Below are 24,992 nucleotides of genomic sequence, written 5' to 3'. Positions count from 1 at the left end.
CAGGAGGCAGGCTCAGACGGTGTTAGGCCCAGTATGGATTGCACAAAGGTTAGAAAGGGTACCGTATCCCCGGATAACATGTATGGATAGCGTACACATTCAAAATATATGTCTATACATCAGGAGGCAGGCTCAGATGGTGTTAGGCCCAGTATGGATTGCACGTGATTGCACAAAGGTTAGAAAGGGTACCGTATCCCCGGATAACATGTATGGATAGCGTACACATTCAAAATATATGTCTCAGGAGGCAGGCTCAGACGGTGTTAGGCCCAGTATGGATTGCACGTGATTGCACAAAGGTTAGAAAGGGTACCGTATCCCCAGATAACATGTATGGATAGCGTACACATTCAAAATATATGTCTATACATCAGGAGGCAGGCTCAGACGGTGTCAGGCACAGTATGGATTTGACGGCCCAGATTACACAGCGGAGGAGCAGGGAGAGGTAAAGATTGCAAATGCTGGGGCCCTGCCCAAGCAAGGGGGGCCCACTCGTGGGCGTCGGTACTGGCACTGGGCCCCTCATAGTACAGCGGTGTGTCTGACGGCGGGTGTGCACCACCACCGTCAGAGACACTTGATTGCACTATGAGGGACCCTGTGCCAGTGCCCGCGCCCAAGAGTCGGCCTACCCACCTGTCCAGGGCAACGGCACTCGCACGGTGTCGTGCGCTAGGTGGTGACCCCGGCCATGGGGGGGGAGTCAGCACAGTTAGGGAGTTTTAGAAAGTGGCATATGTTGATGTTGGACATTCAGCTGATGCAAAAGGCGAAATAGGTGAAGTCCCAGGAAGAGGTGGACCAAAGCAAGCCATTTTTCTGTCACCCTATGTGTCATCAGGGGAAGGTGGGACAAAATCCTTGTAAACCCATGCATGGTTCATTTTAATGAAGGTTAGATCATCCACATTTTGGGTTGACAGACGGGTCCTTTTTTCTGTCAGGATTGATCCAGCTGCACTGAAGACTCTTTCCGATAGCACACTTGCAGCTGGGCAAGCGAGCTCCTGTAAGGCATATTGTGCCAATTCAGGCCAGGTGTCCAGTTTAGCGGCCCAATAGTCAAAGGGGAATGACCTGTGTGGGAGAACATCGATATGGGAGGAAAAGTAGTTTGTAACCATAGTTGACAACTGCTGTCTCCTGTCACTTTCCATCGATGCAGTATTACCAGTTGTGTGAGCGGTATTTGAAAAATCAGTCCACAACATTGTCATGAAACCCCTGTCTCCAACGCCACTTCTGCTGTGTGCACCACGAACACCTCTGCCAAGCTGCCCCCGGCCCGTACGGCTCGTGTGAGAACCATCACCTCTGCAGTGTGCTGGGAATGCCTCAAGCAACCGATTTACTAGAGTTGCTTGTTTATTAGCCAATATTAGGTCAAGGTTCTCCTGTGGCATGATGTTTTGTAATTTGCCTTTATAGCGTGGATCCAGGATGCTGGCCAACCAGTAGTCGTCATCGTTCATCATTTTGGCAATGCGGGGGTCCCTTTTTAGGATCTGCAAGGCATAATCTGACATGTGGGCCAATGTTCCCGGTGTCAATGATGCACTGCGAGTGCTGGTTGGAGGAGCACTTTCTGGCAAATCCACATCCCTCCAGTCACGCACAAACCCTGTACCAGACCTTGCCACGCCAACATTTTCACTTGCCCCACGAGATGCATCCTCCTCCCCTAAGTAATCATCCCCATCATCAGCCTCCTCCTCCTCTTCTTCCTCCACCTCGTCCAGGAGAGGTCCCTGAGCAGACAATGGCTGAATGTCATCAAGGATTCCCTCCTCCTCTTCCTCCTCATCAACATTGGCTGCAGACGCCTGCTCCTTAAGGTGCGTCAAAGTTTGCATGAGCAGACGCATAAGTGGGATGCTCATGCTTAGGATGGCGTCGTCTGCGCTTACCAGCCGTGTGCATTCCTCAAAACACTGAAGGACTTTACAGAGGTCTTTCAGCTTCGACCACTGCACACCTGTCAACTCCATGTCTGCTCTCAAAGTGCCTGGCCGTGTATCCTCCCACAAATGCATTATGGCCTGCCTCTGCTCGCACAGCCGCTCCACCATGTGCAGGGTGGAGTTCCACCTTGTTGCAATGTCGATAATGAGGCGGTGGTTGGGAAGGTGGAGCAATCGCTGCAGCTTCTGCATACGAACGGAGTGTACAGGCGACCGGCGGATGTGCGCGCACAGTCTTCGCACCTTCTGGAGCAGGGCTGTTAACTCCAGATAATTTTTGAGGAAGCACTGCACCACCAGGTTCAAGGTGTGAGCCAAGCAAGGTATGTGGCTGAGTTTTGAAAGGGCTATGGCTGCCACAAAATTACGGCCGTTACCACTAACTACCTTGCCTGCCTCAAGATGTACACTGCCCAGCCATGACTCAGTTTGTCGCTTCAAGTACTCGGCCAGCACCTCGGCGGTGTGTCTGTTGCCCAAACACATCATCTGCAACACAGCCTGCTGACGCTTTCCACTAGCTGCTCGATAGGGGGACACATCGTGTGCAACAGTGGCAGCTGCAGATGGAGTGCTTGTACGACTGCGCTCTGTGGACGAGCTTTCGCTTCTGGAGGAGGAGAAGGAGGGTCGAACGCCTACAGCCAACTGTTTCCTATACCGTGGGCTAGGCAGCACTGTCCCACCACCGCTGTCCCCTGTGGACCCTGCATCCACCACATTAACCCAGTGCGCAGTGATGGACACGTAACGGCCCTGGCCATGCCGACTGGACCATGCATCAGTTGTGAGGTGCACCTTTCCGCTCACTGACTGCTTGAGTGCATGGACAATGCGGTCTTTCACATGATGGTGGAGGGCTGGGATGGCTTTGCGAGAGAAGAAGTGGCGACTGGGTAGGTCATAGCGTGGTACTGCATAGGCCATGAGTTCGCGGAAAGCTGTGCTTTCCACCAACCGAAAGGGCATCATCTCAAACGAGATTAGTTTGGCAATGTGGGCGTTCAAACCCAGTGTACGCGGATGAGAGACTGAGTACTTTCTTGACCTACTCATAGTGTCTGGGAGGGTGAGCTGGACTTGAGAGCTGCATATGGTGGAAGTAGCGGTGGACAGGGCGGACCGAGAGAGGGTTGATGATGGTGATGGAGTTGGTGTTCTTTCTGATGGCCTAGAATCAGTCTTTCGTTGATATAACAGTGGGATTTCCTGACTGCTGTGGCCTTGCAACGACACCTCAACATTTGCTGCTGTGCTAACCAGTGGGCTTACAGTGGGGGAAACAATGTAGCGTTGCTGACTACCTTCGTTGTGATCAGTTGCACATGTGGCACTTGAGGTTTGGTGTTGTGTCCACGCTTGCAAGTGCATGCTGGTTAAATGTCTAAGCATGCAACTGGTATTCAAATTTTTCAGATTTTTCCCTCGGCTAAAGGTCTTTGCGCACTTCTTACAGATAACCTTGGCCTGATCATGAGGATTTTGTTCAAAAAAGTGCCACACTGCACTCTTCCTACTTTGGCAGACATTTTGCGGCCTAGCACGCTGTGATCTTTTGACCCTCCGGACAAGCTGTCCAGCAACTCTTTTGATGTTTGGAACCTGTCTTTGGAGTGCTACGGGCCTGCCAGATAACAGCTGTTGCGATGTCGATGTCTGCTGTGGATGCTCCTCATCTGAGCTATTGGAAGCAGCACCCTCTTCCCCCAATGGATGCCAATCTGGGTCAACAACTGGGTCATCCATCACCTCCTCTTCTATGTCATGTGCACCTTCCTCTGTGTCACCGTGTATGGTGGTATAGTGTGCGGGAAGGGGCACCTGAGTCTCATCAGGGTCAGAATCTGGCTCTGTACACTGCGAGGACAATGTAGTGCTCTGAGTGAATGTACCAGCAGAATCATCCATCAGCGGCTGTGCATCAGTGCACTCCATGTCAGATTCATCTTGGCCTGGGTAATTCACCATTTGACTTGATAATCCAGGCATGGTATGTGAAAACAGCTCCATGGAGTAATCAGTAGTATGGCCTGCGTCATCCTTCAATCTTGGCTGGGGTGAAGGACACAAGGAAAGGTGTGGTTCATGAACATGAGCCTCCAATGACGACTCAGTGCTTTTACTTTTTACAACTGAAGAAGAGGAGGAGATAGAGCTGGAGGCTGAGTCAGCAATGTAAGACAAAACTTTTTCCTGATGCTCTGGCTTTAAAAGCGGTTTGCCAACTCCTAGAAAACTAAGCGTTCGAGGCCTTATGTAGCCAGACGATGACGCAGGCTCAACACCTCCTGCATTCGGTCCTATTTTGCTCTTGCCACTACCATCAGATCCACCACCAACACCATTATTACCAGCTGCCAACCCCCGCCCAATTCCACGGCCTCTTCCACCAGCCTTCCTCATTTTTGGTAGAAATGTAGACAAAATCCAACAAACTATATAGTAATGTAAAACAAGGTACAAGGTGTCTATAGGACAGGGGAGATTTTGAATTTCTGCAGACACTTGTGGACACTGGACACTTTTGGATTGTGTGAGGCCCACTGATATCTGAGCGCTATGTCACAGGCTCGATGGCACAGCTGTGACCAAAGTGACTAGAGGATAAGGGAGATTTTGAATCTCTGCACACACTTTTGGACACTGGACACTTTTGGATTGTGTGAGGCCCACTGATATCTGAGCGCTATGTCACAGGCTCGATGGCACAGCTGTGACCAAAGTGACTAGAGGATAAGGGAGATTTTGAATCTCTGCACACACTTTTGGACACTGGACACTTTTGGATTGTGTGAGGCCCAATGAATATCTGAGCGCTATGTGACAGGCTCGATGGCACAGCTGTGACCAAAGTGACTAGAGGATAAGAGAGATTTTGAATCTCTGCACACACTTTTGGACACTGGACACTTTTGGATTGTGTGAGGCCCACTGATATCTGAGCGCTATGTGACAGGCTTGATGGCACAGCTGTGACCAAAGTGACTAGAGGATAAGGGAGATTTTGAATCTCTGCACACACTTTTGGACACTGGACACTTTTGGATTGTGTGAGGCCCAATGAATATCTGAGCGCTATGTGACAGGCTCGATGGCACAGCTGTGACCAAAGTGACTAGAGGATAAGGGAGATTTTGAATCTCTGCACACACTTTTGGACACTGGACACTTTTGGATTGTGTGAGGCCCACTGATATCTGAGCGCTATGTCACAGGCTCGATGGCACAGCTGTGACCAAAGTGACTAGAGGATAAGGGAGATTTTGAATCTCTGCACACACTTTTGGACACTGGACACTTTTGGATTGTGTGAGGCCCAATGAATATCTGAGCGCTATGTGACAGGCTCGATGGCACAGCTGTGACCAAAGTGACTAGAGGATAAGGGAGATTTTGAATCTCTGCACACACTTTTGGACACTGGACACTTTTGGATTGTGTGAGGCCCAATGAATATCTGAGCGCTATGTGACAGGCTCGATGGCACAGCTGTGACCAAAGTGACTAGAGGACAAGGGAGATTTTGAATCTCTGCACACACTTTTGGACACTGGACACTTTTGGATTGTGTGAGGCCCAATGAATATCTGAGCGCTATGTGACAGGCTCGATGGCACAGCTGTGACCAAAGTGACTAGAGGATAAGGGAGATTTTGAATCTCTGCACACACTTTTGGACACTGGACACTTTTGGATTGTGTGAGGCCCACTGATATCTGAGCGCTATGTCACAGGCTCGATGGCACAGCTGTGACCAAAGTGACTAGAGGATAAGGGAGATTTTGAATCTCTGCACACACTTTTGGACACTGGACACTTTTGGATTGTGTGAGGCCCAATGAATATCTGAGCGCTATGTGACAGGCTCGATGGCACAGCTGTGACCAAAGTGACTAGAGGATAAGGGAGATTTTGAATCTCTGCACACACTTTTGGACACTGGACACTTTTGGATTGTGTGAGGCCCAATGAATATCTGAGCGCTATGTGACAGGCTCGATGGCACAGCTGTGACCAAAGTGACTAGAGGATAAGGGAGATTTTGAATCTCTGCACACACTTTTGGACACTGGACACTTTTGGATTGTGTGAGGCCCAATGAATATCTGAGCGCTATGTGACAGGCTCGATGGCACAGCTGTGACCAAAGTGACTAGAGGATAAGGGAGATTTTGAATCTCTGCACACACTTTTGGACACTGGACACTTTTGGATTGTGTGAGGCCCAATGAATATCTGAGCGCTATGTGACAGGCTCGATGGCACAGCTGTGACCAAAGTGACTAGAGGATAAGGGAGATTTTGAATTTCTGCACACACTTTTGGACACTGGACACTTTTGGATTGTGTGAGGCCCACTGATATCTGAGCGCTATGTCACAGGCTCGATGGCACAGCTGTGACCAAAGTGACTAGAGGATAAGGGAGATTTTGAATCTCTGCACACACTTTTGGACACTGGACACTTCTGGATTGTGTGAGGCCCAATGAATATCTGAGCGCTATGTGACAGGCTCGATGGCACAGCTGTGACCAAAGTGACTAGAGGATAAGGGAGATTTTGAATCTCTGCACACACTTTTGGACACTGGATACTTTTGGATTGTGTGAGGCCCAATGAATATCTGAGCGCTATGTGACAGGCTCGATGGCACAGCTGTGACCAAAGTGACTAGAGGATAAGGGAGATTTTGAAGCTCTGCACACACTTTTGGACACTGGACACTTTTGGATTGGGTGAGGCCCACTGATATCTGAGCGCTATGTGACAGGCTCGTTGGCACAGCTGTGACCAAAGTGACTAGAGGATAAGGGAGATTTTGAATCTCTGCACACACTTTTGGACACTGGACACTTTTGGATTGTGTGAGGCCCAATGAATATCTGAGCGCTATGTGACAGGCTCGATGGCACAGCTGTGACCAAAGTGACTAGAGGATAAGGGAGATTTTGAATCTCTGCACACACTTTTGGACACTGGACACTTTTGGATTGTGTGAGGCCCAATGAATATCTGAGCGCTATGTGACAGGCTCGATGGCACAGCTGTGACCAAAGTGACTAGAGGATAAGGGAGATTTTGAATCTCTGCACACACTTTTGGACACTGGACACTTTTGAATTGTGTGAGGCCCAATGAATATCTGAGCGCTATGTGACAGGCTCGATGGCACAGCTGTGACCAAAGTGACTAGAGGATAAGGGAGATTTTGAATCTCTGCACACACTTTTGGACACTGGACACTTTTGGATTGTGTGAGGCCCAATGAATATCTGAGCGCTATGTGACAGGCTCGATGGCACAGCTGTGACCAAAGTGACTAGAGGATAAGGGAGATTTTGAATCTCTGCACACACTTTTGGACACTGGACACTTTTGGATTGTGTGAGGCCCACTGATATCTGAGCGCTATGTGACAGGCTCGATGGCACAGCTGTGACCAAAGTGACTAGAGGATAAGGGAGATTTTGAATCTCTGCACACACTTTTGGACACTGGACACTTTTGGATTGTGTGAGGCCCACTGATATCTGAGCGCTATGTCACAGGCTCGATGGCACAGCTGTGACAAAAGTGACTAGAGGATAAGGGAGATTGGATTGCTTTTAAAAAAGCAGTTTGCTTAGCAGTGGGTAAACAGCAATGCAGGAATGTCAGGAAGCCTTAGAAGGCAGCCCAACAACCAACACCACTGATACACCACTATATAGCCTCCCCTTGCACTGCACACACAGTGACTGGTGTGTTGTGCAGGCCAAATCGCTAGCAGCAGAAGCAGTTTTTTTGTCTTCTTCCCTGCCTAACGCTCTCCCTACAGAATCAGCAACCTCTCCCTATACTGAGATCGGCAGAAGTAAGATGGCGGTCGGCGTGCACGCCCTTTTATACCCCCTGTGACGCCCACCAAAGCAAGCCAATCACTTGCATGCCCTTCTGAAAGATGGTGGTGACTCCTGCCTATGTCATCACGTTGCCCACAGTGTCCGTGGATCCTGATTGGCTGAAAAAGAGCGCAAAACAAACTTTTGAAACGCGATTTTGGCGCGTAAGTCGCCGACCTCGTGGCCGACCTCATCCTAGGGTCGGGTTTCGTTTCATGAAACCCGACTTTGCCAAAAGTCGGCGACTTTTGAAATTGTTCGACCCGTTTCGCTCAACTCTACCAAGCAGTGTTCATACCCTTGATCGGCAGGCCCAATTGTCACATAGTCAATCATCAAGACCTCCAGTGAGGCCGAGGTCACAGTAGTTTGCGTGGGGACCCTCTGTTCACGGGGGGTTGGAAAATTCACAGCTTCTACAATGTTGACACATTTCTTCTACCTTCGCCCTCAGTAAGGGATGATAAACTAATTTCTGAAGCCATTGATAGGTCTTATCTTGGCCGAAATGTGCTCCTTTTTCGTGTGCCTCCATGGCCACTTTGTGCAACAGGGCCTTGGGAACCACCACTTGCCAAGTGATGGATAGGGCTCACTGTAGTTGAATTTTCCTGTACAATAGTCCATTCTTTAGGTGTAATCTTTCCCATTGTCGAAGAATTTGTAGAGCCCCAGGACACAGGGCCTCATTCTTGCTAGGCAGTTGTTTGTAGGTCACCCACTGCCGAATTTGTGCAAGCTCTCCATCTTCCTGTTGAATCCGCACCCACTCATCCTGAGGCTGTCCCAATACATTTTCCTGGGGCTCCACTTGTATCTGTCCCAGTGTGAATTCCAACATCCTGGCAGGACTCCGGAACCCAGGGACCTCTTTAGCCTCAAGTTCTTTGTCACGGCTAGGACCATGCTTCTCATATGTCACTCTGGACAACGCATCCACATGTGTGTTTTCAGCTCCCCTTCTGTAGGTGATCTTATACCGGTATTTAGCCATTCTTGCCACACACTATTGTTCCAGGGCCCCTAACTTGGCATTTTCCAGGTGGGCCAGGGGGTTGTTGTCGGCGTGCACCAGAACTTCAGACCCTGACAGGTATTCTGCTAACTTCTCCGTCATACCCCACACTAACGCCAGCAGCTCCAAATTGAATTAACTGTAGTTGTCCGGATTCTGTTTGGATATATAAAGACAACGACTTGTGTAAGCAATCACTCACTCCTTCCCAACCTGAACCTATGACAACACAGGTCGTAATCCATGCGAAGAAGCGAAATGCGCGTTGGGGCGACGGGGAAGCTAGCGCCATATACTTTAATCTTGTAAGTGCCCTCTTGGGGAATGTCTTTAGTCACACACCACTTTTTGGGATTATGAGGTATTTACTAATAGTGTAGCGATACAGTTTGGGCACTTAAGCTCTATATAATTTAGTAGATAGGCTATGCCTGTTTCCATTATGGAAAGCTCCTATTAGTCCTGATAAGTTTATATGGATTTAATCCCAATGTGTTTATTGACATTTTAGTATAGCATATATATGATGTCTCTCCATGATATACTATTTAGTATTTCTTATAGTACTTTATGAATGTATGCTAATTTGGACAATTGTGCAATATAGGCGGCTCCCTGTTTTGGATAGCAGTGTCCTTGTCAAAGATTTGTTACCATCTTTTCCGTTAGCCATGAAAAGGTATCAACCACTGAGGATTCTCAATTCTAAATATTCTTCTAAACCAGAGGTGGGGAACCCAGGGCCCAGGGCCATTTACAGCCCTCGATGACCTTTAATCCGGTCCCCGGGCAGATTCTCAGGGACCACAGTACTTTGGCAGTGAGTTATATTTTGATTGTCACCAGCTCATTAATTTCTTCTTCTTCAGTGAGCACACACATGCAGTGTTCACTACTGAACACTGAAGGGCATGCAATGAAAGATTACGTCCTGACAGGCACCAGTGCCAGAGTCAGGATGTACTTTGTGGGCAGAGTTTGTACAGCCCCCGAAGGATGGTATAAATATCCAAATGGCCCTTGGAAGAAAAAAGATTCCCCACCCCTGTTCTAAACTAACTATTCATAGGAAAAATGCTACCTAATACTGGTGAGGGGTGCAGATAGCCAAAACTCATGCGTGTGGAGGGCAGCACAGTGGTCACTTATCATTGAGAGGAGTAGCAAAGCTCCTGCAATTAAAAGAGTTTTTCTACAAGACAACAACAAAAAGCCTAGAATCATAGAATCATAGTCTCCGATCCTATGTTATGCTGTTCACAAATGGGTCTGTAAAAGCCTAATAAGAGACCACCATTAAATTGCAGGCAGCAGTCCTGTATTACTGAAGTCTCTTTATGTCTTACATGTGGATGGTCTCAATAACAATAGTAAATCTTTAGCAAACTAACAAAAACATTTTTGCTCTATTTAAAATTTAGGACAATGGAGAATTATGTATTCAAAGTGCACAATGTAAGAGCAATTGCTGCCACAGGGAGAGTGGACTGAGCCTTGCTAGATGTGCACCTAAAGCAGCAGAAACTCAAAAATGTTCCCCTCTGGTGAGTACCCACAAACTGCTGTTGGACTAGTTTTTCTATAGCACATATATAGTTAGCATCACACCTTGCAGTAAGCATATAGATAGCATAATTCCGAGGCACAGACATGATACTGATGCATCCTGACAGACACAGAAGCTGTCAAATAGGTGATAGGGAAATGAATGTAAAATTTAATACTATAGTTACACGTGTACCCACTGTCTTATACAGTTTATAAGTATCAATTTTACCTACAGGTTCCTGCATCGGCGCCGTCTGTCTGACGGTGGCTTTATACTGCAGAGTGGTGCATGGGCACAACTACATGGCGGTGACATCACCATTGTAGCGTCAAATACATCAGCAGAGAGGCAGCACTGCAGCAGAGTGAACAATTTAATGGGTTGTCTCATCTTTTTCCATAAGCATAAGGCTCCCCAGCTTCGTGATTTTCTGATTGCTGAGTGTGAGTAAGCTGTGATCGATTGACCATTCACACCAGCTATCAGTGTGCTTCAGTTACCCAGCCAGCTTCAGAGCAGTGATTTCAAAGTCAAAAAGAGAAAGGGATACACAGCGTAATGAACAAAATAATAATGGGGTGCAGCACCATGCATCAATTGAAGTGTGTACAAGAGAAAAAAATCGGCAATGCAAGAGTGATGTGCACACCTCATATCATGGCCATAAAAAACATTTTATCATTCAAATATCTAAAATGACATAAACACAACCATTACACAACCTGATTTGTATAGGAGATAACATGTATTGATCTGTCATATAGGCATTCCAATATAACCAGAGACCAAATTATGACAGTAAACAAAGGAATGACCCATGAAAAATCTCCTGGGCACTAAGAAAATGGGGTGCAGAGACACAGTTCTTATAACCCATAAGGTGCTGAATGTAAGTTCAGTAACTCAGAATAAATAATACAATTTTTCACATTGCACAATTGCTATAAACTAGGTTGTTTGTGGCAACCATAAGCACCCTGGGTCCAATCCCATCAATCATACAGATGTCATCATATGCTACAAAATGCCAGACACAAAATAGGGGTACAGTCACCCACTAAAACCCATCAGTTGTGAGATCCCAGACACCCCACGCGTATCTCTGTGGAATACAGCTTCATCAGGGATATATATATATATACACACATGTAATTAACCCTCATTGACTACTGGTGGTTGGAGGGCTGAGACGAAATTGCAGGGGTCACAGGAAATGATGGCAGGTGGCGTCAAGATGAGCACCCATATGTATACTGAGTATGCGGTAGTACTGAGTGTGCAATAACACTCAGTGCACCAGAGCGATGAAAAAAAATAATAATACGTCATCGCTTATTACAAAGATGGTAAAAGTACCTCAGCATCCGAGACTTTGTTTCCCCGTATGAATAATAGTGAGCGGTGTCTGGAAATACGTCCCTGCTGGTTGTTAGGGACAATGCTGCCTTCCTGTAGCCGTGGAGACAGAGGCGGTGACCGAGTACGTCACTGCTGGTTTTCAGGGATGCTAAAAGCACTTCACTGTCCTGCATTGTCAGCCTCCGCCAAAGCCGCTAATGGGGAATCGCGCGTGCATTCCTGGCAGCGCTTAAAGAATGGCATTGTCGACCAAGAAGTGCACCCACAATATTTAAACAAAGTGAAGATGATTACATAAGCCCCAAATAAGATGGGTCAAGTGCCATAAGTAATATTGGTCCATTAAGGTTTCTGAATACCTCAGTGCAAAAAAATCTCAAATGGAGATAGCATGCCAACAATTAGTGATACTGCTGTCATCCAAATAAAAACCGCACCAGGCATAAAGTCCAGATACCTCATGACCCTCACAAGTGTAATGATTATAGTACATGGACATATACTGCACCAATGTATAATGAATAAACTTATATTAGGTTTTTATGTTGCAACTTAAATCGCATGCAACATGGATAAAGAAGGTTTCCTTGAAAATTACCAAAAAGGGAAAATATAATACCTTATAGCATATTTATATCAGATAGTTATTGATATTTATCAGAAGTGATTTCAAAATCTGCACAAAAAAAGCTTAGAAATACTGCACTCTTTGCCAAGGAGACCTGCCAATGATGATAAAAGACGGTGGTGAACTAAATTCGGCAACGATTAGTAAATAATGAAATTAAAAAAAATCTTCCTATCCCTCCATTCTGGAAAGTAAATTGCATAGTCCCTTATTTTAATACACACTTCACAATTTTACTTATTTAGTAGAATGAGAATATCCCTATAAAGTTCTGCTTGCTATATTTCACCTGTAGAAACCTATGGAATGCAACCGTTTAATAAGAGTTTTTAATAGCCACCTAATTGTGTGGAAAAATTCAGCAGCCATCAGCAACGTTATTTCTCTAAAATCTATTTGACAAAAACTGCAACTGTCAAGATGCCGTCATATCATGGCCAAGTAGTACCAGTCCACAATTTGGAGAGGCTGACCCACTTAACCTGTAGACCAGGGTTGTATTTCGACTTCCACTTTGTATGAGAGAGATACAACGAAATCCTTCTGGAAAAGACGTTTATTCACGGCACTCACCACGTGAATCTTCATCCAAAATTTCCGTTTACTTACATAAAGTGCTATGAATGCACCTCTTTTCATGAAGGATTCAATAAATTAAACAATCATTCTCTTTTCTTCAGTCCTAGTGTCCCAGGAATTTGACCCCCACCCTCGTATCAGTGAAGGCAGTAGCAAAAGATATTCGCCACAGAAGGAAACATGGAAGGCACTACCTCATATTATGCAACAGGGATCAGACCAAAGCATATATAAGTTAGCCAAAATGCAAAGAAAAAAAGACATGCTAAAATCTGGATACACCTGAAGTTAGCAAAATATTTATTGGTCAAAATAAACAAAACACATAACAATTAAAAACAATTAAAAACACAAAATTGGAATCACTAAATCATAATCTATGTTCATAATAAAGCAAATGTCAGAGATTTCCAGTGCCTATTAGGCCTCTTTCACACATCCGTGTCTCCGGTACGTATGGTGACAATTTTCACACGGAGACACTGACACATGTGGGCCCATTTAAATGAATGGGTCTGTGCACATGTCAGTGCGTTTCCACAGACCGTGTGTCCATGTGCCCCACACGTTGACATGTCCGTATTTTACCCTCAAGAAGGGCGGTAAAATGTCCCGCACACATGCACATGGAGAACACAAATTGATGTCATCTGTGTGACACACATCGGCACCGGAGAAGAAGCGCTAGAGTAAGCGCTGTTCCCCGGAGGCTTGTGCTGAAGCCGGCTCTCCTCATTCTCCTCTGCCAGTGATTGGCACAAGCAGAAGAGAATGATGAGAGTTATATTAAAGTCAGAACGCAGACAGCAGGTGGGGGCTTTTGGGACTATTACTCCCATCATCTGACATTTTAACAGTGACAGCATAAAAGTTACAGCAGGAGAGGATGATCAGGCTGGGGGGCCTATATCAATGGCCCCTTACCAGCCTGAGAATACCAGTCCCCAGCTGTGAGCTTTAGCAAGGCTGGTTGTCAAAAATGGGGGGCCCCATGCCATTATTTAAAATTTATTTAAATAATTAAAAAAACAGCGTGGGGACCCCTCTTTTCTTGATAACCAACCTGTCACGTCGCCGTCAGACTCGGGGCCCGCTGTTCCGCCCTCAGCCACTAGGAGGCGATGGACTGTCACGCCGCCCTCGGGGCCTGCTGTCCAGGCCTCGGCCACCAGGAGACGCCGGACTGACATGTCGTCGTCGATCTCGGGGCCTGCTGTTCCGCCCTCAACCACTAGGAGGCGCCGTGGCTCGCGCCCGAGTGAGGGCGGCAACAATGAAGGGGCTTCTGCGCAGGCGTCTACTGGACGCAGACTCCGCTCCTCTGTCAGTCATGAAGGGGCTGGTGCATCATCATCAGGTCTGGTCCTGGGGGCGGTCCTGATGACATCACCAGCCCGGGAGCCTGTGAGGGACGACCTGATCCCTCAAATACCTTGGGACTGGGCTTGCAAGCCGCCGGATATATTCTTGGTTCCCCTACGTGTTACTTGTGATTGCCTATCGTTAACTCCGACCTCAGCCTGAACTTCTGACTACTCTGTTGCCTGCCGTTTTTGTACTTGCATTTCTCCTGATTACTGACGCTGACCTTGGCCTGGATTCCTGATCCCCTCTACTGCCTGACGATTTTGTACCTCCGCTACTCTCCCGGTTTTTGACCTCTGCCTGGACTCTCGACTCTGCCTCTGCCTGCCGTTTCTGTACCTCCACTGCTCGCCTGGTTTTCGACTCCATTTTTGGCTCCCTTCCTGCTGTTCTATTGCGACCGTTCTGCGCTGGCACTCTGCTCCTGTTCAGACAGCGCTTCCTGGGCTCTGCAGTAAATCCAGATCCCTGTATAGGGGTAAAGGGTGTCGGTGCTACTCGGGGCGCTGTCTGTCTGCAGCCCAGACCCGCAGACGGACGCGTCATTATATCCGGCCCAAATAAAACTGTCTCTTGTGTGTATATATATATATCACACCTATATAAAGACAGTTTCTCTGAATTTTTTTTTTCCTTTCCTCTCTTGCCTGAGCTGATTGTTGGACTAAAACACCTGTTACTAAGCCTCAGTATACAGCCTGGAGGATCAGTCTCACCTTCCTGCTCGAGCATGCTGCAGTTAGGAGACTCCAGGGACAAAGCTGAACGTCAGAGATCCGTACCCCGGGAACATCAGCCTCTGAGCAGCTCTGGCTATGGTTGCGCAGAGGCTCAGGTATTGCCCGCAGATGTGGCCAAAGTTTTACTACCTATTTCATTGTATTTTGGTCAGGATTCTCTGTGTTTAAAAGCCTATGTCGATAGCGGGTCTGAAGGGAATTTTATGGACTCTTTTGCTGCTAAAAAACTTGGTGTCCCACTTCTGAAACTTAATATTCCAATTAAAACCACGGCTATTAATGGCACATCCATTATTCAGGAGGGGGTTAAATTTGTTACTGCTAAGATAACTATGTCAGTAGGAGCACTACATACTGAGCTTATTTCCTTTTTTGTGTTGGACAATCTATCTTCTGCAGTCATTTTGGGAATGCCGTGGCTACGTCAACATAACCCTGTCATTGACTGGCACCTGGGTGATGTGGTGCGCTGGAGTTCGCAATGCCAGGATAATTGCATGTCTGTAGCAGTAAATCAAACCAAGCTAAAAAAAACACCCCTTCATACCGTTTGCTCTCAGGGATTATGGAGATGTCTTTTCCATTATAGAGTCTGAGAAACTACCGCCCCACAGAGAGTATGATTGTCCTATAAACCTAATTCCAGATGCCCGTCTTCCAAAAGGGAGAATATTTAAACTCTCTGGTCCAGAGCGTCAGGCCATGAATGAGTACATAGCGGATAGCTTAAGAAAGGGGTTCATTAGACCATCTATTTCACCAGTTGGAGCTGGGTTCTTCTTTGTAGAGAAGAAAGATGGTGGTCTCAGACCCTGCATTGACTACCGGGAATTAAACGCAATCACTATAAAGAACCAGTACCCGCTTCCACTCATCCCTGATCTTTTTAATCAGCTAATTGGAGCCCGTTGGTTTACTAAACTTGACCTCCGGGGGGCATACAATCTAATCCGCATAAGAGACGGCGATGAGTGGAAGACAGCGTTTAATACACCTCTTGGTCACTTTGAGTACCTAGTAATGCCTTTCGAACTCAGCAATGCTCCTGCAGTGTTTCAGCACTTTGTTAACGATATTTTCGGGGACATCTGTGGTGTGTATGTAGTTGTGTACTTGGATGACATTTTGATTTACTCCACTGACCCTGTGACACATGCTCAACACGTCCGTTCAGTACTGCAGAGACTGCGGGAGAACTCCTTGTTTGCTAAGTTGGAGAAATGTGTCTTTTTCGCTGAGGAGGTACAATTTTTGGGGTACATGGTCTCAGGCAGGGGGTTCCGCATGGATCCTGCCAAGATCCAACCTATTAAGGCGTGGGTGCAACCCAAATCGCTGAAAGCACTGCAGCGATTTTTGGGATTTGCCAATTACTACCGTAAGTTTATCAGGAGTTTTTCTGAGATTGCCAAGCCACTCACGGATCTAACCCGAAAGGGGGCGGACGTGGCCAACTGGAATCCCGAGGCCATTCAAGCATTTTCTACTTTAAAAGAATGCTTTGTGGCCAACCCGGTTTTAGTACAACCTGACTTAGACCGCCCATTTATTGTGGAGGTGGATGCCTCCGAAGTCGGAGTGGGAGCAGTGCTATCGCAAGGCACTGCAGCCCTCACTCAGCTGCGCCCATGTGCTTTTTTTTCCCGAAAGTTCTCTGCCACAGAGAAGAACTATGATATTGGGAATCGGGAATTACTAGCAATCAAATGGGCCTTCGAGGAATGGCGTCAGTTTCTCGAAGGCGCCAAACACAAGGTCACCATCATTACAGACCACAAAAACCTGACCTACCTGGAGTCAGCTAAAAGACTGAATTCCAGGCAGGCCAGGTGGGCCTTGTTCTTTTCAAGGTTCGATTTTTTTAATCACCTTTCGCCATGGCACGAAAAATGTGAGGGCCGATGCCCTCTCTCGCAGTTTATGCCCCACACAAGCCGAAGACTGTGAACCCGTTCCGATATTAGCCAATGGGATCGTCGTGTCGGCAGTTTCCTTGGACCTTCTGGAGGAGATCCGTAGGTCTCCGGAACGAGCTCCTGACACTACACCCCCACAAAAATTGTTTGTTCCGAATTCCTTTCGCCTTCAAGTTCTTAAAGAGTCACATGACTCTGTTCTGGCAGGTCATCCTGGGCTCAATAATACCACCAGGTTGGTAACTAGGAACTTTTGGTGGCTGACGGTGGTCAAGGACTGTAAGAACTATGTTTCAGCATGTGAAGTCTGTGCCCGCGCCAAATCCACCCATAATCGCCCTGCTGGCTTGCTTCAGTCCTTGCCCACCCCTGAGAGTCCATGGACCCACATCTCCATGGACTTCATCACAGACCTGCCAACCTCAGATGGGAAAACATGTATCTGGGTGGTGGTAGACAGGTTCAGCAAACAGTGCCATTTTATTCCCCTGTCTGGCTTACCTAACTCCGAAACCTTGAGCAAATTGTTCCTTGTGCACATTGTATGTCTTCATGGTGTTCCGTCAAATATTGTGTCCGACAGAGGTACCCAGTTCGTCTCAAAATTCTGGAGGGCGTTCTGTAAACGCATCGGTGTTGAGTTATCCTTCTCCTCGGCCTACCACCCCGAAACCAATGGGCAAACCGAACGTGCTAATCAAGCTCTGGAGCAATACCTCCGTTGTTACGTGTCAGGACACCAGTCCGATTGGGTAGAACATCTGCCATTGGCTGAGTTTGCCTTAAATAATCGCTACCAGGACTCCATTAAAACTACCCCTTTTTTTGTAACCTTGGATTGCATCCGCGCTTTGGGTCGTTCTCGGCTAGGATGTCGGAGCTCCCTGGGGTAGAGAAAAACATACATCGCTTGAAAACAATATGGTCTGAAGTAAATATGAATTTGAAAGGGGCTCAAGTTAGACAGGCTTCAGCTGCAAACAAATGACGGTCCAAGGGGCCACACTTGGGGGTTGGGGACAAGGTTTGGCTTTCGACTAAAAACATCAAACTGAAAGTACCGTCTGCCAAACTGGGTCCCAGATTTATCGGCCCATATGAAATTATAGAAGTGGTTAACCCGGTAGCCTTCCGTTTGAAACTTCCGCAGTCATTTAAATTACCTAACGTGTTCCACAAGTCTCTCCTCAAACTGTATCGCTCCCCAATTCACCCTGTCCAGTCCCCTCCTCCTCCTGTTTCGGTCGGAGGGTCCTTGGAGTATGAAGTCCAGGGTATCCTTGACTCCCGCCTTGTGAGAGACTCCATACAGTATCTTATACACTGGAAGGGCTACGGCCCGGAGGAGAGATCCTGGGTCCCCGCAAGGAACATCCATGCCAAGGCATTAATTAGGAGATTTCATCTCCTTCACCCTGACAAACCGGGTTTTGAGGGTCCGGAGGCCCCTCCTGGAGAGGGGGGTACTGTCACGTCGCCGTCAGACTCGGGGCCCGCTGTTCCGCCCTCAGCCACTAGGAGGCGACGGACTGTCACGCCGCCCTCGGGCTCGGGGCCTGCTGTCCAGGCCTCGGCCACCAGGAGACGCCGGACTGACATGTCGTCGTCGATCTCGGGGCCTGCTGTTCCGCCCTCAACCACTAGGAGGCGCCGTGGCTCGCGCCCGAGTGAGGGTGGCAACAATGAAAGGGCTTCTGCGCAGGCGTCTACTGGACGCAGACTCCGCTCCTCTGTCAGTCATGAAGGGGCTGGTGCATCATCATCAGGTCTGGTCCTGGGGGCGGTCCTGATGACATCACCAGCCCGGGAGCCTGTGAGGGACGACCTGATCCCTCAAATACCTTGGGACTGGGCTTGCAAGCCGCCGGATATATTCTTGGTTCCCCTACGTGTTACTTGTGATTGCCTATCGTTAACTCCGACCTCAGCCTGAACTTCTGACTACTCTGTTGCCTGCCGTTTTTGTACCTTGCATTTCTCCTGATTACTGACGCTGACCTTGGCCTGGATTCCTGACCCCCTCTACTGCCTGACGATTTTGTACCTCCGCTACTCTCCCGGTTTTTGACCTCTGCCTGGACTCTCGACTCTGCCTCTGCCTGCCGTTTCTGTACCTCCACTGGTCGCCTGGTTTCCGACTCCATTTTTGGCTCCCTTCCTGCTGTTCTATTGCGACCGTTCTGCTCTGGCACTCTGCTCCTGTTCAGACAGCGCTTCCTGGGCTCTGCAGTAAATCCAGATCCCTGTATAGGGGTAAAGGGTGTCGGTGCTACTCGGGGCGCTGTCTGTCTGCAGCCCAGACCCGCAGACGGACGCGACACAACATTGCTGAAGCTGACAGCTGAGGATTGCAGCCCCCAGCTGTGAATTTTGTCTGGTTGGTTAAATAAAATAGGGGGGGGAACCCACGCCGGGTTTTTCATTCATTTATTTAGTTAGATCGCAGGTTGTGCTGTCACTATTATTAGCGGCATCAAGTGTTGGATGATGAGCGAAATAGTCCCCAAAGCCCCCTCCTGCTGTCATTCTGACTTTGGTATAACTCTCATCATTCTCCTGTGCTAGCGCCAATCGCCGGCAGAGCAGGGGAGAATGATGACAGCCGTCTTCAGCATCCGGCGCCAGGGAGCAGCGCTTACTGTAGCGCTTCTTCCCCGGTGGCTATCCGTGTGGTACTGATGCAGCACACAGTTGCCACAAGTGTGCCGCAAGTATTACACACATGGACATGGATTTCTCCGGTACCAGTATTTATTTCCGGTACTGGGAATAAACGGACGTGTGAAACCGGCCTTAGGGACAGTTGCAATTTGATCTAAAGATATAACCATGAGGATCTAGCATAACCCAAGTAAAAATGCATTACAATATAAACAAACTGTATATATATATAAAGATCAGAATACAAATATAATTATTCCCAAAGACTTGATAGCAGACTAACACACAATGTGCAGCCATGGATACATATATGCAGTGATCAGAATGCAAGTGTATGTACTGTGTATGTGTATATATAATATATATATATAATATATATTTCCCCAAATAACTTGATAGCAAATTAACATGCAGAGTGTAATTATGGGCACATGAGTAAGATGTTGAAATGGTCGTATAGAAGCATACATGATATTATTTACAAACAGTATGCAAGACAAAATTTGGGTCACCAAGAGATATATACTACCAGTATTATGTAAAAATTACAAGCGGTCCTGGATATTGGGAAATAATGGGCTGTCTACAAAAAGTTCAAAATAGGCAGAGGAAGTGGGGATAAGGAACCCCACATGTGTCACCACCAATATGTGGCTTCCTCAAAGCGACATTACTTTGATATAAGCCACAGCCTGCACTAATAAATAAATGAGAATTTAATATACTTGAATGTGCACTGTAAGCTTGTAAAGTACATCTAGATTGTACAGGCACATAAAAATGCATATTTTATTCTTCCTGCAAAATTACTACAAAATAATGAAAAATAATTACAATGACAATTTTACTACTTTTATAAATAAACATCACAAATTAGCAAATAAGAGACATATTTGTTATATCTGTAATAACAACCATGACAACACAGATTATTTATGGCAATCAGATAGGAAAAAAATGGCAGGAATGATATTTTTTCACCAATAAACCCACAAAAAATGATTAAAATGTAACTTCCAGGCTGTGTTCACATGCTGCATAAATGCTACATTTTTTCTACTACTTTTTATCTGTGTTTTCTACAGGTGCCTGCACAAAGCTCCTCAATAACACTATCTGATTATTGTGTTTTGCTGCATGGTATATGCCTTTTCCACCTTACTTTATGCATTTTGGTGTAGATTTGAAGCAACATTTTTAATGCTTTTTTAATAGTACATAAAAAATTTAGTCTGCACTTAAAAATGTAACAACATTTATATTAGGCCGGTTTAACACGTCAGTGACTCCGGTACGTGTAGTGACAGTTTTATCACGTACTGGAGACATTACCACATGTAGACCAATTCAAATCAATGGGTCTATGCAGATATCAGCGTGTTTTCATGGACCGTGTGTCCGTGTGCAAAATACAGAGACATGTCAGTGTTTGTGAGAGTGCACGGCCCGCAAAACGTGCTTCACACGTGCACACAGAGAACAGTTCACACTGTCCTCCATGTTCACAGATGGCCACCAGTGAAGAAGGGCTACAGTAAGTGCTGTTCCCCAGTGGCTGGTGCTGAACGTGGCTGTTATTCTTCTCTCCTGCTCTGTCGGCAAATGCGCAAGCAGGAGAGAATGAATGAATGAAAACCCAACGTGAAGTCCCCCTCTGTTTGTGAACCAACCCGGCAACCCTCAGCTGTCAGCTTCCGCAAGGTTGGTTCTCAAGAATAGAGGGGTCTCCACGCTGTTTTTTTTAAATTATTTTCTTAAATTATTAAAAACACAGCGTGGCGACCCCTCTATTCTTGAGAACCAACCTTGCTGAAGCTGACAGCTGACGGTAGCAGCCCCCAGCTGTGAGTTTTGCCAGGTTGGTTCACAAACAGAGGGGGACCCGATGTCGGGTTTTCATTTATTCATTCTCTCCTGCTCGCGCTGTTGAAGGCAGTGCTGGAGAGAAGAATGACAGCCGCGTTCAGCACCAGCTGCCGGGGAACAGCGCTTACTGTAGCGCTTCTTCCCCGGTGGCAGTCTGTGTGGTCCTGATGAGGCACACGGTTGCCACATGGATGTACCATAAATACACATGGACACAGATAGCTCTGGTACCAATTTTTCCGGTACCGGAAATATCTGGATGTGTGAGACTGGCCTTACATTTATTTTTTAAAACCACTCATAGATGAATATAGAGAAAAAAATAAAAAAATTCAACCATAATGCACAGTTCCACAGCGTCTTTAGACACAGTGGTCAAGAGATTGCTTAAAATCCAATTCACTTTGATTAAACAGTTAGGCTCTGTTCGCACAGCGAAAAGGATGTGTTTTTTTTATATCAGATATTGTGTTGAGTTTAAATGTTTAAGCAAAGCGGATTTAATGAACACTACTTCCCACTGTGTGTCTAAAGATGCTGCTTAGCTATGTGGGAACATGAGAATAACGCATGCAATAAAAGTCATTCTTTCTAAATGTTGAATCAAAGCTTTTCTCTACTAGAGAAAGTACATTAAAATGTCGCTTTCAATCTCAACCAAAATGGCATTAAATGAGGGGAAACACATAAAAATGCAGCAAAATGCAATAACCAGAGAAGATTGTATAACTTCGTACGGATAACTGCAGAAACACAGAAACCCCGCACAGTATTTTCACAACATGTGAATATAGCATTGCAGACACTAAAGTGCAAGACCTGATGTAGTGAAACTTATACACAAATGACGTTTATGACTGCTACAACTATCAATGAACAAAAAATAAATCCATTGGTCCCAATCGTTCCAGACACATCAGGACGGTCCTGGATTTAGATCTCCAGGGTAGAAAGGAATGGTAATGGCGGTAACTTGGGGTGTGGCTAAGGGCAGTATAAAAAATTGCTCAGCACATAGTTTTGTCATCTCAGTTCTGTAAAAGTTGGAAGTCGTGTATTATGATGGTACTGTACACCATGCACTTTTGTGAGAGAGCGTGAGATAGGAGATGTAGCTTCAGAGCATTCTTGACCGCACAGTCTCAGGGTTCGCTCACACTAGTGTATAAATAAAACAATTATCATCCAGGACAATGGGAAGATTTTTGCTCACTTGTCATCCATGTGCAGTCTGTATGCACTCCATTTTTTGTACTCAGCAGTTATTAATCGTTCAGAGGATCATTTACAGTTTCCCACATTACAGAATTGCAATATATCCATAAAAATCCCACGCCATACTGATGGTCCTTATGGCATCTGATTTTTTCATCACCACAATCAACTTTCGAAGTAAAATTGAAGCAATTTTTTTTCTCATGCAAAATACAGCTGAGAAAAAAATATGCATATCAGCACTGCCTCACTGAGTAACATTGGTCTGAGAGCAATCCAATTTTTTATTAAATTAATCCGAAATCTACGCTAGTGTGAGTGAGCCCTCACAGTGAATCTACTAATGACAATAATAAATCATCGTTCCAGAGGTTTTTTTTTCAGCTCTCGAGTGGCATTTTAAATGTAAGCCTCCCATGCCCATGTTCATATACTTAACCTCTGGCGTATTCACAGTTTTTTTTGCTCCGGTCCCCCTGCGCCATATTGCAATGGCAGCTTCAGAGTGGCTGGAAGTCAGGGGTTACTTAACAAAAGGGCAAAGCAAGTCTATGAGAGCCAGTACGAGGCTCTCAGACTAGCATTGTAAAGTGACCTTCACCACTCCATGAAACAATGGCCATGCAAGCAGGTCACCTTTCATCAGAAACTTACCACCCATACCCCAGACTTCCCATCCATGGACGAGGAGAGGAAACTCTGCATCCTACTGGGGGAAGAAGAAGCAATGGTGGAGGTCGCCGCCCAATATGTCACCACATGTCATAAGATGAGAGGAACTAAAGACCTCCAAATGGACAATCACTCCCCAAATTTTGCCCCCAACACCACATCCCCACTACCCTAATCCACTCCCCTGCCACACTTCTTTTCTTGCTTTGGCAACACTAATTGTATTTTGGTCCTGCCAATAAAGCCTATTTGAATTTGAATTTGACTGATGGGAATGGATGCAAAAATAGATGAAAACTCAAGAAGATAAGTATCAGACAGGGGGAAGGCAACTTACGTTTAAAGCACCACTCAATAAAAACAAATGCTGGAGTGACGCTTTACTGGGAAGCTGTAAGCAGGATTGTGCTGATTAACCTATAGACAGTGTCAGGTTGAGGCAGTTATGGATTTCATCAGCCAAGGTATCATTTTAATCAGTATAACAGTGCCAACCTGACACTGTCTGGAGGTTACTTAGCACAATCCTGCCGACAAGGTTTCCTTTAAGATTAAGTTGGAGATGGAATTAGCAATAATAAGTAGTTTTGATAACCATATCATCTTTTTCTCTAGCATCTTTATGGAGTGTACTATTACTGCCCATGTGAAAGTGGGCTTACGTGTGAACTGGACAAAACTATAGTGGGAACCATTACGAACACAGATTTTGGATACTGCAAGGACCCTTTTGATGCATATTAATGAACCTTATTGCTAAGAAAGTGTACACCTGATCCCACACAGCATCTTTCTGAGGTTGCTAGTCTTAAATAAAGACTTTTATGTTGCATATAAAAAGTTATACTTTCAAAACTATTTTGTGTTTCTTTTTCACGTCTTAAAATTTTGACTTACCTTTGATAAATAAAAATTTACAATCTAAAAATGCAGTTAAATAACATGTCTCAGACATCGTCTGTTTTGTCCGGCCATAATAATAATCTTTAGTTTTATATAGCGCTAACATATTCCGCAGCGCTTTACAATTTGCACACATTATCCTCACTGTCCCTGATGGGGCTCACAATCTAAATTCCCTATCCGTATCTCTTTGGAATGTGGGAAGAAACCGGAGTACCCGGAGGAAACCCACGCAAACACGGGGAGAACATACAAACTCCTTGCAGATGTTGTCCATAATCAATCACAAGTGTAACAAGTGTGCTCCTGATGCCTTTAACGCACAGAAAAATTTAAAAAAATGGATTTCGAAATCATATAAAAAAGCCATGTTTCTTGAGAAGGGGGAAATTCCATAGCATAGCTACCGAGGGGAAAGAGGGTGTGGCTGCCCCAGGCCCCGTACTCTTAGGGTCCCACTTGGAACTACACTACTTTTAACTGTATCGATGTGCGCCGATACAGTTAAACTCTCCAGCAAAGTAGGGAAACACAATCCCCCTGCACTGCTGCCATGGGGCCCATGAAACGGTGCCAGCATCAGCACTACTAGTCATTACAACTTCAAGTGTGTTGGCACCATATATTCTGCTTTAGTTGTAAGCAATAATGAAGGAGGGAGCGTTAGCTGACGC

General features: G+C 46.2%; 1 protein-coding gene across 1 annotated transcript in view; it reads left to right on the top strand.

Annotated features, from left to right (window-relative positions):
• CLPS (colipase) overlaps window positions 1-24,191 on the top strand; it is an 85,512-nt gene extending 61,321 nt beyond the window's left edge. Inside the window, exons 2-3 of the mRNA XM_073562098.1 lie at window positions 10,287-10,409; window positions 24,031-24,191. Of these exons, the coding sequence (XP_073418199.1) occupies window positions 10,287-10,409; window positions 24,031-24,159 (252 nt within the window). The 3' untranslated portion in view covers window positions 24,160-24,191. The remainder of the gene's footprint in view (window positions 1-10,286; window positions 10,410-24,030) is intronic.
• Window positions 24,192-24,992: the final 801 nt, after the last annotated feature.

This window comes from Dendrobates tinctorius, unplaced genomic scaffold, assembly GCF_039654945.1.
Source record: "Dendrobates tinctorius isolate UK_male_01 unplaced genomic scaffold, ASM3965494v1 ptg000015l, whole genome shotgun sequence".
In the NCBI taxonomy this organism is placed as follows: domain Eukaryota; kingdom Metazoa; phylum Chordata; class Amphibia; order Anura; family Dendrobatidae; genus Dendrobates; species Dendrobates tinctorius.
The sequence above is the reverse complement of the archived record's forward strand: the minus strand, read 5'-3'. Positions and strand labels throughout refer to the sequence as shown.